Below are 14014 nucleotides of genomic sequence, written 5' to 3'. Positions count from 1 at the left end.
ACACGGTGCAACGAGTGGCGTGCCACAAGGATCTGTGCTGAGGCCTCACCTTTTTACAATTTATACAAATGCGTGGATGAATATATACTGGTGGACAATGTCACTGACAGCAAGTTCATCCAATAAAACGGACCAACTAGTAATATCAGGAACACGCTGATGGATGAAAGAATATAAAGTACAATTTATATAAAGTTGTAAACAGAGGCAACCCAGTCGCTCATGTGACTGAACATTCAATTCAGGTTCACAGTATTTGAGACTCAACTCTGTTTTGGCAGAACAAGCTTTGTGAGCTCTGTCAGGCCACCAGATGGAGTGGCACATTGAAGCAATGACTGCACTTTGCTGAGATTGACAACAAGCCCAACAAACTCTCTTATTCATGATCTCCCATTGGTGCATCATCAAACGCGTTAGTCAAAACCAAGGGACAAAAGTAAAATACTTCAAAAAGGAAAAGTTAAGGTATTAAATTGTGATGACCAAGACGTTTACTCAAAGAAATAGGAACATAGGAACAGGACTAGACCATTCAGCTCCTCGAGCCTGTCCTGCCATTCATTGAGATCTGAGACCTAACTCCATAAACCTGCCTTTGGCCAATATCCCTTAATATCTATCTGTCTCAGGGCAGCACGGTGGCCTAGTGGTTAGCACAAGCGCCTCACGGCGCTGAGGTCCCAGGTTCGATCCCGGCTCTGGGTCACTGTCCGTGTGGAGTTTTCACATTCTCCCCGTGTCTGCGTGGGTTTCGCCCCCACAACCCAAAAATGTGCAGCGTAGGTGGATTGGCCACGCTAAATTGCCCCTTAATTGGAAAAAAATAATTGGGTAATCTAAATTTTTTTTTTAAATAAAAAAATATCTATCTGTCTCAGATTTAAAATTACCTGATCTAACTTCAACTGCTTATTTGTGCGAGACAGTTCCAACTCTCTACCACCCTTTGAGTGAAGAAGTTCTTCCTTGTATCTCTCCTGAATGGTCTTTTTTTTTAAATTTAGAGTACCCAATCATTTTTGTTCCAATTAAGGGGCAATTTAGTGGCCAATCCACCTAACCAGCACATCTTTGGGTTGTGGGCGTGAAACCCACACAGACATGGGCAAATGTGTAAACTCCACATGGACAGTGACCCAGGGCCGGGATTTGAACCCGGGTCCTCAGCACCGTTCCCCTGAATGGTCTAGTCCTAATTTCTTTAAAAAAATAATAAATTTAGAGCACCCAATTTTTTCCAATTAAGGGGCAATTTACCATGGCCAATCCACATACTCTGCACATCCTTGGGTTGTGGGGGAGAAACCCACGCAAACACGGGAAGAATGTGCAAACTCCACACGGACAGTGGCCCAGAGCTGGGATTGAACCTGGGACCTCAGGGCCGTGAGGCAGCAATGCTAGCCCACTGCGCTGCCCTAGTCCTAATTTCTAAGACTATGCCCCCTAGTTTGAGAATCTCCAACCAGTGGAAACAGTTTTTCTTTATCTATCCTGTCTTTCCCTGTTAATATCTTTGATCAGATCAGGGCAGAATGTTCCCCAAAGCCTGTCTTTTTTTTTAAATATAATTTTTATTGGAATTTTTTACAGAAAATATAAAACATAACGACAAACAATGAGATGCAACAAAATAACCCATAATAACCGTACCACCCCCAGACCTTATCGACGCATGTATCCCATCCCCCACCCCCCCAACCCCAATGAACAACAAAAGAACTTCAAAATAAATTTAAATTAAATAAACAAACATAGTCATCGTCCTCCCCCCCCCTTTTCCCTCCCCCCCCCGGGTTGCTGCTGCTACTGTCCCCGTACCGTATCATTGAGCCAGAAAGTCGAGAAAAGGTTGCCACCGCCAAAAGAACCCTTGTACCGACCCTCTCAGGGCGAATTTGACCTTCTCTAGCTTAATGAAGCCCGCCATGTCATTGATCCAGGTCTCCACGCTTGGGGGCCTCGCATCCTTCCATTGTAGCAAGATCCTTCGCCGGGCTACTAGGGACGCAAAGGCCTCTTTCGCCTCCTGCACTCCCGGCTCCACCCCAACCCCAAAAATCACGAGTCCCCATCCTGGCTTGACCCTGGATCCCACCACCCTCGACACCGTCCTCGCCACCCCCTTCCAGAACTCCACCAGTGCCGGGCATGCCCAGAACATATGGGCATGGTTCGCTGGGCTCCCCGAGCACCTGACACACCTGTCTTCACCCCCAAAGAACCTACTCATCCTTGTCCCAGTCATGTGGGCCCGGTGCAGCACCTTGAATTGGATGAGGCTAAGCCGCGCACACGAGGAGGAAGAATTAACCCTCTCCAGGGCATCAGCCCATGTCCCGTCTTCGATCTGTTCCCCCAGTTCCCCCTCCCACTTAGCTTTCAGCTCCTCTACTGCCGCCTCCTCCATAACCTTGTAGATATCAGATATCTTCCCCTCTCCGACCCAGACCCCCGAAAGCACCCTGTCGCTCACCCCCCTCGCGGGAAGCGAAGGGAATCCCTCCACCTGCCGCCTAGCAAATGCCTTTACCTGCAGATACCTGAACATGTTCCCCGGGGGGAGCCCAAATTTCTCCTCCAACTCCCCCAGGCTCGCAAACCTCCCATCAATAAACAGGTCCCTCAGCTGTCTGATGCCCGCTCTGTACCAACCCTGAAATCCCCCATCAATGTTCCCGGGGACGAACCTATGGTTCCCCCTCAACGGAGCCTCCATCGAGCCCCCCACTTCTCCCCTATGTCGCCTCCACTGCCCCCAAATCTTGAGGGTAGCCGCCACCACCGGACTCGTGGTATACCTCGTAGGAGGGAGCGGCCACGGTGCCGTTACCAGGGCCCCCAGGCTTGTATCTCCACAGGACGCCCTCTCCATCCGTTTCCATGCTGCCCCCTCCCCCTCCATTACCCACTTGCGCACCATCGACACATTGGCCACCCAATAATACCCCGAGAGATTGGGTAACGCCAGACCCCCCCCCCCCCCCCCCATCTCTACCCCGCTCCAAGAAGACCCTCTTCACCCTCGGGGTCCCATGCGCCCAAACAAAGCTCATGATGCTGCTCGTAACCCTTCTAAAAAAGGCCCTAGGGATAAAGATGGGCAAATACTGAAAAAGGAACAAGAACCTCGGGAGAACCGTCATTTTTTTTTTTATAAATGTTTTTATTCAGTTTTCATATTTTATATTGAACAAATTACAAATTGTTAGGAGAGAGAGACAAAACAAAAAAAAAAAAACCAAACACGCAAAAATTAACATACATATTTACAGGTAAGCATCTTCGTAGTAGTAACTGCGCCCCCCCCCCCCCCCCTCCCCCCTCCCCCTCAACATGTTTATTTAGCTTGGTTTTGGGCCTTAGCTAGCCATCGAACCCCCGTAACGAACCTGTAGCCCCCCCCCCCTCCCGCTACCTTCCCCCGACTATTCTTCCTCTTGTACATTGGCCACAAATAGGTCCCGGAACAGTTGCATGAATGGCTCCCACGTTCTGTGGAAGCCGTCGTCCGACCCTCGGATGGCAAATTTGATTTTCTCCATTTGGAGAGATTCCGAGAGGTCGGACAGCCAGTCCGCAGCTCTGGGCGGTGCTGCTGACCGCCAGCCAAACAGGATTCTACGGCGGGCGATCAGGGAGGCAAAGGCAAGGGCGTCCGCCCTCCTCCCCAGGAATAGATCTGGCTGGTCTGAAACCCCGAAGACCGCCACTATCGGGCATGGCTCCACCCTCACCCCCACCACTTTGGACATAGCCTCGAAGAAGGCTGTCCAGTACTCCACAAGTCTGGGGCAAGACCAGAACATGTGGGCGTGGTTGGCCGGGCCTCTTTGGCACCGCTCACATCTGTCTTCCACCTCCGGGAAGAACCGACTCATACGGGTTCTTGTTAAGTGGGCTCTATGTACCACTTTTAGTTGCGTCAGGCTGAGCCTTGCGCACGTGGAGGTGGAGTTGACCCTATGCAGTGCTTCGCTCCAGAGTCCCCACCCTATCTCCATCCCCAGGTCGTCCTCCCACTTCCTCCTTGTTGCGTCCAGTACGGTGTCGTCCCTATCTACCAGTCGGTCATACATGTCACTACAGTTCCCTTTCTCTAGGATACTTGCGTCCAGTAGGTCTTCCAGTAGTGTCTGTCGTGGCGGTTGTGGGTACGTCCTTGTCTCCTTTCGTAGGAAGTTTTTGAGCTGCAGGTACCGTAGCTCGTTCCCCCCAGCTAGCTGAAATTTCTCTGTCAGTTCGTCCAGTGTTGCGATCCTGTCGTCCGTGTATAGGTCCCTGACTGTCAGTGTTCCCCCGTCCTGCCTCCACCTTTTGAAGGTGGCGTCGGTCAGTGCTGCTTTGAACCTATGGTTGTTGCAGATGGGAGCCCTGTTCGACATTTTGGTCAGGCCAAGTTGCTGCCGCAGTTGGTTCCAGGATTGGAGGGTGGCTGTCACCACTGGGCTGCTGGAGTGTTTTTTGGGTGGGGATGGGAGTGCTGCCGTGGCGAGGGCCCGGAGGGAGGTTCCCATGCAGGAGGCCTCCTCCGCACGCACCCACTCAGCTTCTGGCTCCTGGATCCATCCCCTTACTCGCTCGGCTGTTGCTGCCCAGTGGTAGAATTGTAGATTCGGGAGGGCTAACCCTCCCCTGGTTTTTGTTTTTTGTAAGACCTTCTTTGGGATCCTAGCATTTTTACCCCCCCATACGAACGCCATGATGAGTTTGTCCAGCGCTTTGAAAAAGGCCTTGGGGATGTAGATCGGAATGGATCTAAACAGGAAGAGGAACCTGGGCAGTACGTTCATTTGATCGTCTGAACTCTCCCCGCGAGGGAGAGCGGGAGTGTGTTCCATCTTTGCAGGTCCTTTTTAACTTCCTCCGTCAGGCTGGTGAGGTTCCATTTGTGGATCCCTTTCCAGTCATGGGCTATTTGGATCCCCAGGTAGCGGAATTTATGTCGGGCTTGTTTGAACGGCAGCCCCTTTAGTGCTGCCCCCCCCTTGCGGGTGTAATGGGAAGATCTCACTTTTGCTCATGTTGAGTTTGTAGCCCGAGAAGGCTCCAAACTCTTTCAGGAGCGCGATGATTCCGTCCATGCTGCTTTGTGGGTCCGAGATATAGAGGAGCAGATCATCCGCATAGAGTGAGACTCTGTGCTCTCTACCTCCCCTTCGGATCCCCCTCCATTTTTTTGCTGCCCTGAGCGCGATTGCTAGCGGTTCAATTGCTAGTGCGAACAGCAGCGGGGACAGTGGGCATCCTTGTCTGGTGCCCCTGTGCAGCTGGAAGTATTGGGAGTTGGTATTGTTGGTCTGTACACTCGCCATGGGAGCGTTGTACAGGAGCTTTACCCAAGCGGTGAACCCTGTTCCAAGCCCGAACCGCTCCAGTACCTCTATGAGGTATTTCCACTCGACTCTGTCGAAGGCCTTTTCTGCGTCCAGGGAGACGATCACCTCTTGTGTTCTCTCCCCGGAGGGGGTCATTATCACGTTCAGCAGGCGCCTGATGTTCGCGGTCAGCTGTCTACCTTTGACAAAGCCCGTCTGGTCCTCTGTGACCACCTCAGGTACACAGTCTTCTAGCCTTTTGGCTAGGATTTTGGCCAGTATTTTGGCGTCTGCATTCAGCAGAGATATGGGTCTGTATGACCCACATTCCGTTGGGTCTTTGTCTTTCTTAGGTATCAGCGAGATTGAGGCCTGTGCTAACGTGGGTGGCAACGTGCCCCTAGCTAGCGAGTCTGTGAACATCTCCCGCAGGTGCGGGGCCAGCGCTGTCGCAAATTTTTTGTAGAAGTCCGCCGGGAATCCGTCCGGTCCCGGCGCCTTCCCCGCCTGCATGGAGCTAATGCTCTCCATGATCTCTCCCAGTGCTAGTGGTGCTGCCCTCTCCCACAACTGGTATGTTCAGTCCGTCAAGAAACCGGTTCATCCCAGCCTTCCCCGTTGGGGGCTCTGAGGTGTACAGCTCTTGGTAGAAGGCCTTGAAGGTTTTGTTAATCCTCTCTGGTTCTGTTTCCAACGTGCCTCTGGTATCTCTGATTTGCGCAATTTCTCTGCTGGCTGCCTGCTTTCTCAGCTGGTGGGCCAACAGGCGGCTGGCTTTGTCTCCGTGTTCGTATAGGGCCCCGCGTGCCTGGCGGAGTTGGTGTACTGCTTTCCTGGTGGAGAGCAGGTCAAAGTTCCTTTGTAGTTCTTTTCTCTCCGCCAGGAGTTCTACAGTCGGGGCCTCGGAGTATTTATGGTCTACCTCCAGTATGGAGTCGACCAGCTTCTGCCTAGCCACCCTTTCCTCCCTATCTCTTCGCGCTTTGTAGGCTATGATTTAGAACCGTCATTTTGACGGACTGCACTCTACCCGCCAACGATAGCGGCACCATGTCCCACCTTTTAAATTCCTCTTCCATCTGCTCCACCAGCCTGGTAAAATTAAGCTTATGGACAGTCCCCCAACTCCTGGCCACCTGCACCCCCAGGTATCTGAAACTCTTCACTGCCCTCTTAAATGGGAGTCTCCCAATTCCCTCCTCCTGATCACCCGGGTGTACTACAAATACCTCACTCTTGCCTAAATTTAACTTATAGCCCGAGAAGCCCCCAAATTCCGCTAACAGCTCCATCACCCCCGGCATTCCCCCTTCTGGATCCGCCACATACAACAGCAGGTCGTCCGCATACAGCGATACACGATGTTCCTCCCCACCCCGCACCAGACCCCTCCATCTCCCTGACTCCCTCAACGCCATAGCCAAAGGTTCAATCGCCAGTGCAAAGAGCAAGGGGGACAGGGGGCACCCCTGCCTGGTCCCACGGTAGAGCCTAAAGTACTCCGATCTCCTTCCATTTGTAACTACACTCGCCATCGGAGCCGCGTAGAGCAGCCTCACCCATTTGATGAATCCCTCCCCGAATCCGAACCGCTCAAGCACCTCCCACAGGTACCCCCACTCAACTCTATCAAACGCTTTCTCCGCATCCAGCGCCACCACTATCTCCGCCTCCCCCTCCACTGCCGGCATCATAATAACATTTAGCAGTCTCCGCACATTCGTGTTGAGCTGCCGTCCCTTGACAAATCCTGTCTGATCCTCGTGTATCACCCCTGGCACACAGTCCTCTATCCTGGTGGCCAGGATCTTCGCCAGCAACTTAGCGTCAACATTGAGGAGTGAGATAGGCCTGTATGATCCACACTGCAAGGGGTCCTTATCCCGCTTTAGGATCAGAGAGATCAGTGCCCGCGACATCGTCGGGTGCAAAGCCCCCCCCTCCCATGCCTCATTGAAAGCTCGCACCAACAGGGGGCCCACCAGATCCGCATACTTTTTATAAAATTCCACCGGGAACCCGTCCGGCCCCGGCGCCTTATCTGACTGCATTTGTCCAATCCCCCTGACTAGCTCCTCCAACTCTATCGGCGCCCCCAGCCCCTCTACCAGCTCCTCTTGAACCCTTGGGAACCGTAGCCTGTTCATGAAGCTCTCCATCCCCCCTCTCCCCATCGGAGGTTCTGACCTGTACAGTTCCTCGTAGAAGTCCCTAAAGACCCCATTTACTTCTGTCCCCTTCTGCACTACATTCCCACCCCTATCCGTCACTCCACCAATTTCCCTAGCCGCATCTCGCCTGCGGAGCTGATGCGCCAACATCCTGCTCGCCTTCTCCCCATACTCATATACCGTGCCCTGCGACCTCCTCCACTGTGTCTCCGCCTTTCTGGTGGTCAACAAGTCAAATTTGGCCTGCAAACTGCGCCGTTCCCCCAGCAACCCCTCCTCTGGTGCCTCCGCGTATCTCCTGTCCACATCCAGGAGCTCCCCCACCAGTCTCTCCCTCTCCTTCCTCTCCCTCCTTTCCCTATGGGCCCGGATGGAGATCAGCTCCCCCCGGATCACTGCTTTCAGAGCCTCCCAGACCATCCCCACCCGGACCTCCCCCGTATCATTGGTATCAAGATACCCCTCAATACTTCCCCGGACCCTCCTACACACCTCCTCATCAGCCAGCAGCCCCACATCCAGGCGCCACAGCGGGCACTGGTCCCGCGCCTCCCCCATCTCCAGATCAACCCAGTGCGGAGCATGGTCTGAGATCGCTATGGCCGAATACTCTGCATCCTGCACCTTCGGGATCAATCCCCTGCTCAGGATGAAAAAAATCTATTCGGGAATAGACCCTATGGACATGGGAGAAAAAGGAATACTCCCGCGCTCTCGGCCTCCCAAACCTCCAGGGCTCCACCCCTCCCATCTGGTCCATAAACCCCCTCAGCACTCTGGCCCCCAAGCCTGTCTTAACATTCAATTAAGATCATGGCTGATCTTCTGCTTCAACTCCACTTGTACACCGTATCCCCATATTCCTTGATTATCTTAAGTGTCCAGAAATCCATTGATCCAAGTCTACAGTAAACTCAACAAATGAGCATCCATAGTTCTCAGAGATAGAGAATTCCCAGGATCCACAATCTTGAGTAAATTTCTCAGGGGTCAAGGTCAGATCCTTCTTAAGGAGTGGAGACCAAAACTGTACACCCCACTCCATTAGCGGTGTCACCAAAGCTCCACATAAATATAGCAAAACCTCCTTACTCTTCTCCTACTTGAGGAAAAAGTAAATTTTGTACTTTGTAGTGTCTTAATGTACCGAAGCATTTTACAAACACAGTATTTAAAGCGAAGCAATATTGTACGGTCAGCAAATGTGACAGTAAATTTGTGAGAGAAGTTCTACAAACAGCATTCCAGAGACTAGCATTCCATAATCTAGGCTAGCATTCCAGTGCAATGCTGAAGGAGTACTGCACTGCTAAAGGTTTCCTCTTTCAGATGAGTCATTAAACCACGGTCCCATCTGCTCTCCCAGATAGATGCAAGAGTTTTCTTAGCTCTATTTGAAGAGCAGGGAAGTCAATCTAGATATTCCGGCCAATATTTATATCAACCAATATCACTTAATTCAGGTTGTCTGGTCGTGATCACGTGGGTATTCGTGGGACCTTGCTGTGCACAAACTGGTATCTGTGTTTCTTAATCTGCAACAATGGCTACATTTTACAAGAACATCACTGCGATAAAGCAGTGTTGGACATAGAGGTCGTAAATGGTGTTACATAAATGAACAGCTTTTTTTCTTATGCCTTCAATAAAGTGAAAGCTAGCACTGTGCCGGTAAGGTACATTTTCAGATATAAAAACTGTTCAGTATGGTTACAGACGGTCATTAGTTCCAGGACACCACTCGCAACTGTGCCTAATGAGCATGATGCTAGTTCAACACTGGTATAGATATGTTTACTGAAGAGTAGAAGACAATGTGTTCAGATACCAACCGGACTAGTTCATCAGCACAGGCCGTAGCAATCGCCTCCTCTGCTTGACGTTCATAGTATTTGCATAGTATGTTCTCTGGCAATACCTTTTCCAGTTCACCATTGAGGAATGTGCAGCTACAGCAACTATCCATACAGCTCAACTGGGACTGTAAACAAAGGAAAACCAGACACAATGACATTGTAAAACACATCTAAGTTCATTGTTCGGCTACCATATGTTCAACACCAACCATTTTTGGTTATGAAAATTTGCATTTACTTGTCAACACCAATTAGATACAGAATCGAGTTGCAAAAGATCATAAATTATAATAATGTTATCTTCATTCCTCATGTGAACCTTGTGCTACCTAGAATGCCACCAAATACCACAATCCAGAAGACTATTCACTGCTTAGATCCCAATTCAGCAATCTTTTCTCTCCATCTATTCTCACTTCTCCGTTATCCCTCAAAAATATTCTGCCTGACTTCATCGCTCATTCTTAACATCACACTCCATCTCAGATTCATAACCTGGCTTGGTCTTGGCGCTCCATGTAAGGAAACTATCCTGATGGACTCATACTGTTTCATCAATACCACCACTTTGTGTGGAATTTCTCTGCTTCTATCCAGTCAGCACTGGCGTACACTACCATGGGCCAAATTCTAGTATCTCAACCAACTGGCTGTTGTTCATGTTTGTGTCTGGATAGTAAATACCAATTGGCACTTGCAACATTCCCTTTGCTCACCCAAATTCTCGACTAGCCAAACATTTAAACAGTGATTGTTGGTTAGTGATCAGGAGTATTAGCTTGTTGTCTTTTCCTTCCTCAAACCAGGGGAGTGGGGAGGAAGATGAACTTTAGCACCCCTTCTATTGCATTCTAGCCTTACAAATACTTTGTCATTTTTAATCTGTTCATCGTTGCAATCATTAATTTGCCCTTGTGCTTCTCTCAGTTTTCAATGTACTATGCTTACATAATACCCATACAAGCCACGTTCCTTTATTGTCAAAACAGAGGTGGTGTTAATTGTTGTGGCATAGGATCACATCCTTAATTAAAAAGATAATTAGCCCACAATTTGGCTTTCTGTAATATATACCGTACTTCAATTGTTCATCATACAAATGCAGTACAATGGTGAGGAATTGTTTCGCACAGAATACATCAACAGATAGCATAATTGCTTGTACCTGTTATGCAATTAACAACAAAACCTGGGACAGTTTGTACAATGAAACAGCTGGAATCAGGTAATGTCACCAAAATGTATAATATTACAGTGATTAAGCTCTTTTTACTCCAGGTGTACACTTCGGTCTTAGGAACATACATCTCTGGCCTTTTCAAAGGGCATTTCTTTTAAATTGAGTCTTTACCTTGCCAGCTCCGAACACAGCCTCTTGTGCATATCTCACGAGGCATTCTTTACAGAAGAGGTGACCATCACTACATTGTGTCAACTCCTCAAAGGCAAATTCTCCATAACAACAGCCACATTCAATCAGCTGTCCATCCTGTAAGCAGCAAGAGTTGAATTTATTGCAGATAATTTTGAATAAACAGTATTCTTTTGACAATTTGACATTTTGTTTGTATTGTTAAACAAGTCCAAGTAATTTGAATTAAGCATCTGGAACAGAGCAGTGCCGGTGGATTTTCTAAGCATATTTTGAAACTTCTTGCCATTTATATTCAAACCATCTCGAATTCTAAATAGAAGGCAGTGACAAAGAATGTCAATTAAACAAAACAATGCTTTGTCCGATTTGCTCTCTTTGCACTGATTACATCAATCACTCTGGTTTGCCGTTAATCATACCCACGGCACAGTTCTATCAATGTACCCAATCTCCATGGCCTCCATGGACAAAATTACCAAAGCACTTTCATCGAGTTTAGAATCTCCATGGGCTCCTCGGAAGTTGTAAAGATTGAGCTAAAAGCAGGCATGTTTGAATGAGATAGAATTACAACAATCAGTTTGAATTTGGATATTAAAATGGAGTAGTGTGACCTTGATTTAAGTAGAAAAATAGTGAAGCAATAAAACGCATACAATTTTGTTTTGAAGAGGCTGCTTTATCTATTGATGCTGGTGATTTAAGTAAGGAGTGCAGAGCTATCTGCACCATTAAAGCGATAATTGGCAAAGGTGACAGTAGGATAATTCTGAGTATCAGCTCAGAACAGAAAAGCTGCCAAATTGTAGCTTTCCTCAAAGGATAATATTTCAATATCTGCACCTCAAAGAATTGAGTTACAAGGAACACTGATTTTTAAAAATATGTTTTTAAGTGCCTCGGGCTGGAAATTCTGTAACATCTATTTTTATTTGTTTTTTAAAAACAAATCTAAAGTACCCAATTTGTTTTTTCCCCAATAAGGGGCAACTTGGCATGGCCAATCCACCTACCATGCATATTTTTGGATTGTGGGGGTGAGACCCACGCTGCCACGGGGAGAATGTGCAAACTCCACACAGACAGTGAGGGCCAGGATCAAACCCAGGTCCTCGGTGTTGTGAGGCAGCAGTGCTAACCACTGCACCACCGTGCCACCCTAGAAATTCTGGAACATCCATATGTATATAGAAAGTTTAAGCTTTGGGCCTCAACACAATGAAGACAGTGCTGTAGGAGGAATGGAAAATATTTTAAAATTTCTCCATGGCCAGCACAGCAACACACAAGTACATAATGGTTGCGGTGGGAAATGATGACTTGGAGGGGTTGAGGAGGGGGCTAATTTGGAGTATTTGTGGATCATGCACAAGTGCTTTCTGCCCACCAATTTGGAGTCTTAGGTGTCCCACTTGGCACATGAAAAAACTGGTTTCTATGCAATCCAATTTCTGGATCCTTAAATTTATATTACAAATACTTGATTTCACATTTTCCCAATGAAATCAGGTGGCATAATTCAAACATGCATGCAATATAATTGATCAACCAGACATATTATGCATACCATTCAGAAAGCTTTTCACGGTAAAGGTAAATATTATTTTAACGTGAAATTAAAAATCTACAAGGTGCAAAAATTTGAAACAAAAAAAAAAGGGCCTCAAATGACAGAAGCTCCATCCGCATCTGGAAAGACAAAAGACAGCTTAACATTTTGGTCCGAACAATTATTATTATTAGAAGGGGAAGAACAGAATTTACAGACGAGAAGGAATAATAGGCTAAAATTTAACATGCTAACATTTAATTACAGGATTTCAAGATACAATCCTATGCTCGAATGGTTCTTAACATGCCTACTTTCAACTAGAATCCAATGGCAGAACAATTCACATCTGTTAAAAATCTGACAGCTGAGGAGATGCATGTGCTTTAAGATGCAGAGATGGAACATTTAGATTGTTCTCAGCAAGGCCAATTTTGAAAGAAAACAAGGTAACGTATAGACGATTTATGAAGTTGGGTGCTACACCAAAATTGGAAATTACGAAGTAATGTGCTGAGTTTGAAGTGCTGTGCTTACCTTTTGATATTGTTCTTCATTCATTTGCATAGCAAATTGAAAATCTGCATACTGCAACAGAAAAAGAATTATAAGTATGACTCCAAGAGTGAATTACGAACCAGCCAACCTTTTAATTCTCTTTGCGTGTTGTTCTTCCACCACTTGACGATCTCCATTCAAGGTTCCATTTTGAGGTATGGTGGCATAGATACCAAATACCCTCCAGCATCTGAACAATTTATTCATATGTAAAGTTGGACAGTCAATTACAGGAGCAGCATATCACAGCAAATCCTGTCATATGGGTAGCTGCAGTGGAAGTCGGCAGATAGTAATCTGGAACTCAGTTCCCAGCCCTTTCCTAAACTTGAGATATTGAGGCTCACTGTAGCAGCCACACCCAGCCCAGATGAAGATCAACACATTCAGCAGGAATAGGTAAATCCAGACTCTGACTCAGTTACTCGGCAGCTGAACTGGTTCAGGCGTCAGGGAGCAAGCAGATTAAATATAGTTTCCCTTTAATTTTCTCTCTAGTGTTCGGTTTTAAAATTATTGGCTCCTCACAAATTCAAGAGTTGGTTACTGAACGATGCATTTCAAATGGACATTTTATATTCTATTTGTTCTAAATAATAATGATCTTTATTGTCACAAGTAGGCTTATATTCACACTGCAATGAAGTTACTGTGAAAAGCCTCTAAAGACACCAATTGGTTTCTTTACCCTTATGACTCAAAGTATCACGTTTACTCAAGCTTGTTGGAGGTTATGGAAGGACCGTATGTTGTTATTTAAATTCAATGTAAGGTTCAGAAGATTTATTTCCAAATCATCTTTCACTTTCACATCCAATTCTGTTCACCCTCCTCAGGCAACATGTAACCTCTGACTCACTGTGTAAAATGTCACAAGAGATTCCCGAAAATATATATTTAAAATATGGGCCAAGGTACACAACAGAAAGCAAAACATGAGAAAGAGAATAAAATGGGGGAGGATGTGAAATGAGATATAGAATTGGAAGTGGGACGGGAGGAGGGGGGGGGGGGGGGGGGGGGGGGGGGGGGGGGGGTGCAAGCCACAAAAAAGAAATGAAGGACAATGGAGCAAGAAAGGCATCAGAGCCAAGCCCATCTATTCTCACCTAAACTTCAATCGAGCTCCACAACCCCAACCGATTAATACTGATTTTACTTGGCACCATTGTGGTCTGGATGAG

The 14014-nt window shown here is 47.5% G+C and overlaps 1 protein-coding gene across 1 annotated transcript in view; it reads right to left on the bottom strand.

Moving 5' to 3' along the window:
- The window catches only part of rnf216 (ring finger protein 216), a 263325-nt gene that overhangs the window by 171728 nt on the left and 77583 nt on the right, over positions 1-14014 (bottom strand). Inside the window, exons 10-12 of the mRNA XM_038820989.1 lie at positions 12810-12860; positions 10700-10837; positions 9325-9473 (exon numbers count right to left, since the gene is read on the bottom strand). Of these exons, the coding sequence (XP_038676917.1) occupies positions 9325-9473; positions 10700-10837; positions 12810-12860 (338 nt within the window). The remainder of the gene's footprint in view (positions 1-9324; positions 9474-10699; positions 10838-12809; positions 12861-14014) is intronic.

The sequence above is a fragment of the Scyliorhinus canicula genome, chromosome 15 (genome assembly GCF_902713615.1).
Source record: "Scyliorhinus canicula chromosome 15, sScyCan1.1, whole genome shotgun sequence".
In the NCBI taxonomy this organism is placed as follows: domain Eukaryota; kingdom Metazoa; phylum Chordata; class Chondrichthyes; order Carcharhiniformes; family Scyliorhinidae; genus Scyliorhinus; species Scyliorhinus canicula.
This window is presented reverse-complemented; position numbering and strand designations above follow the sequence as displayed.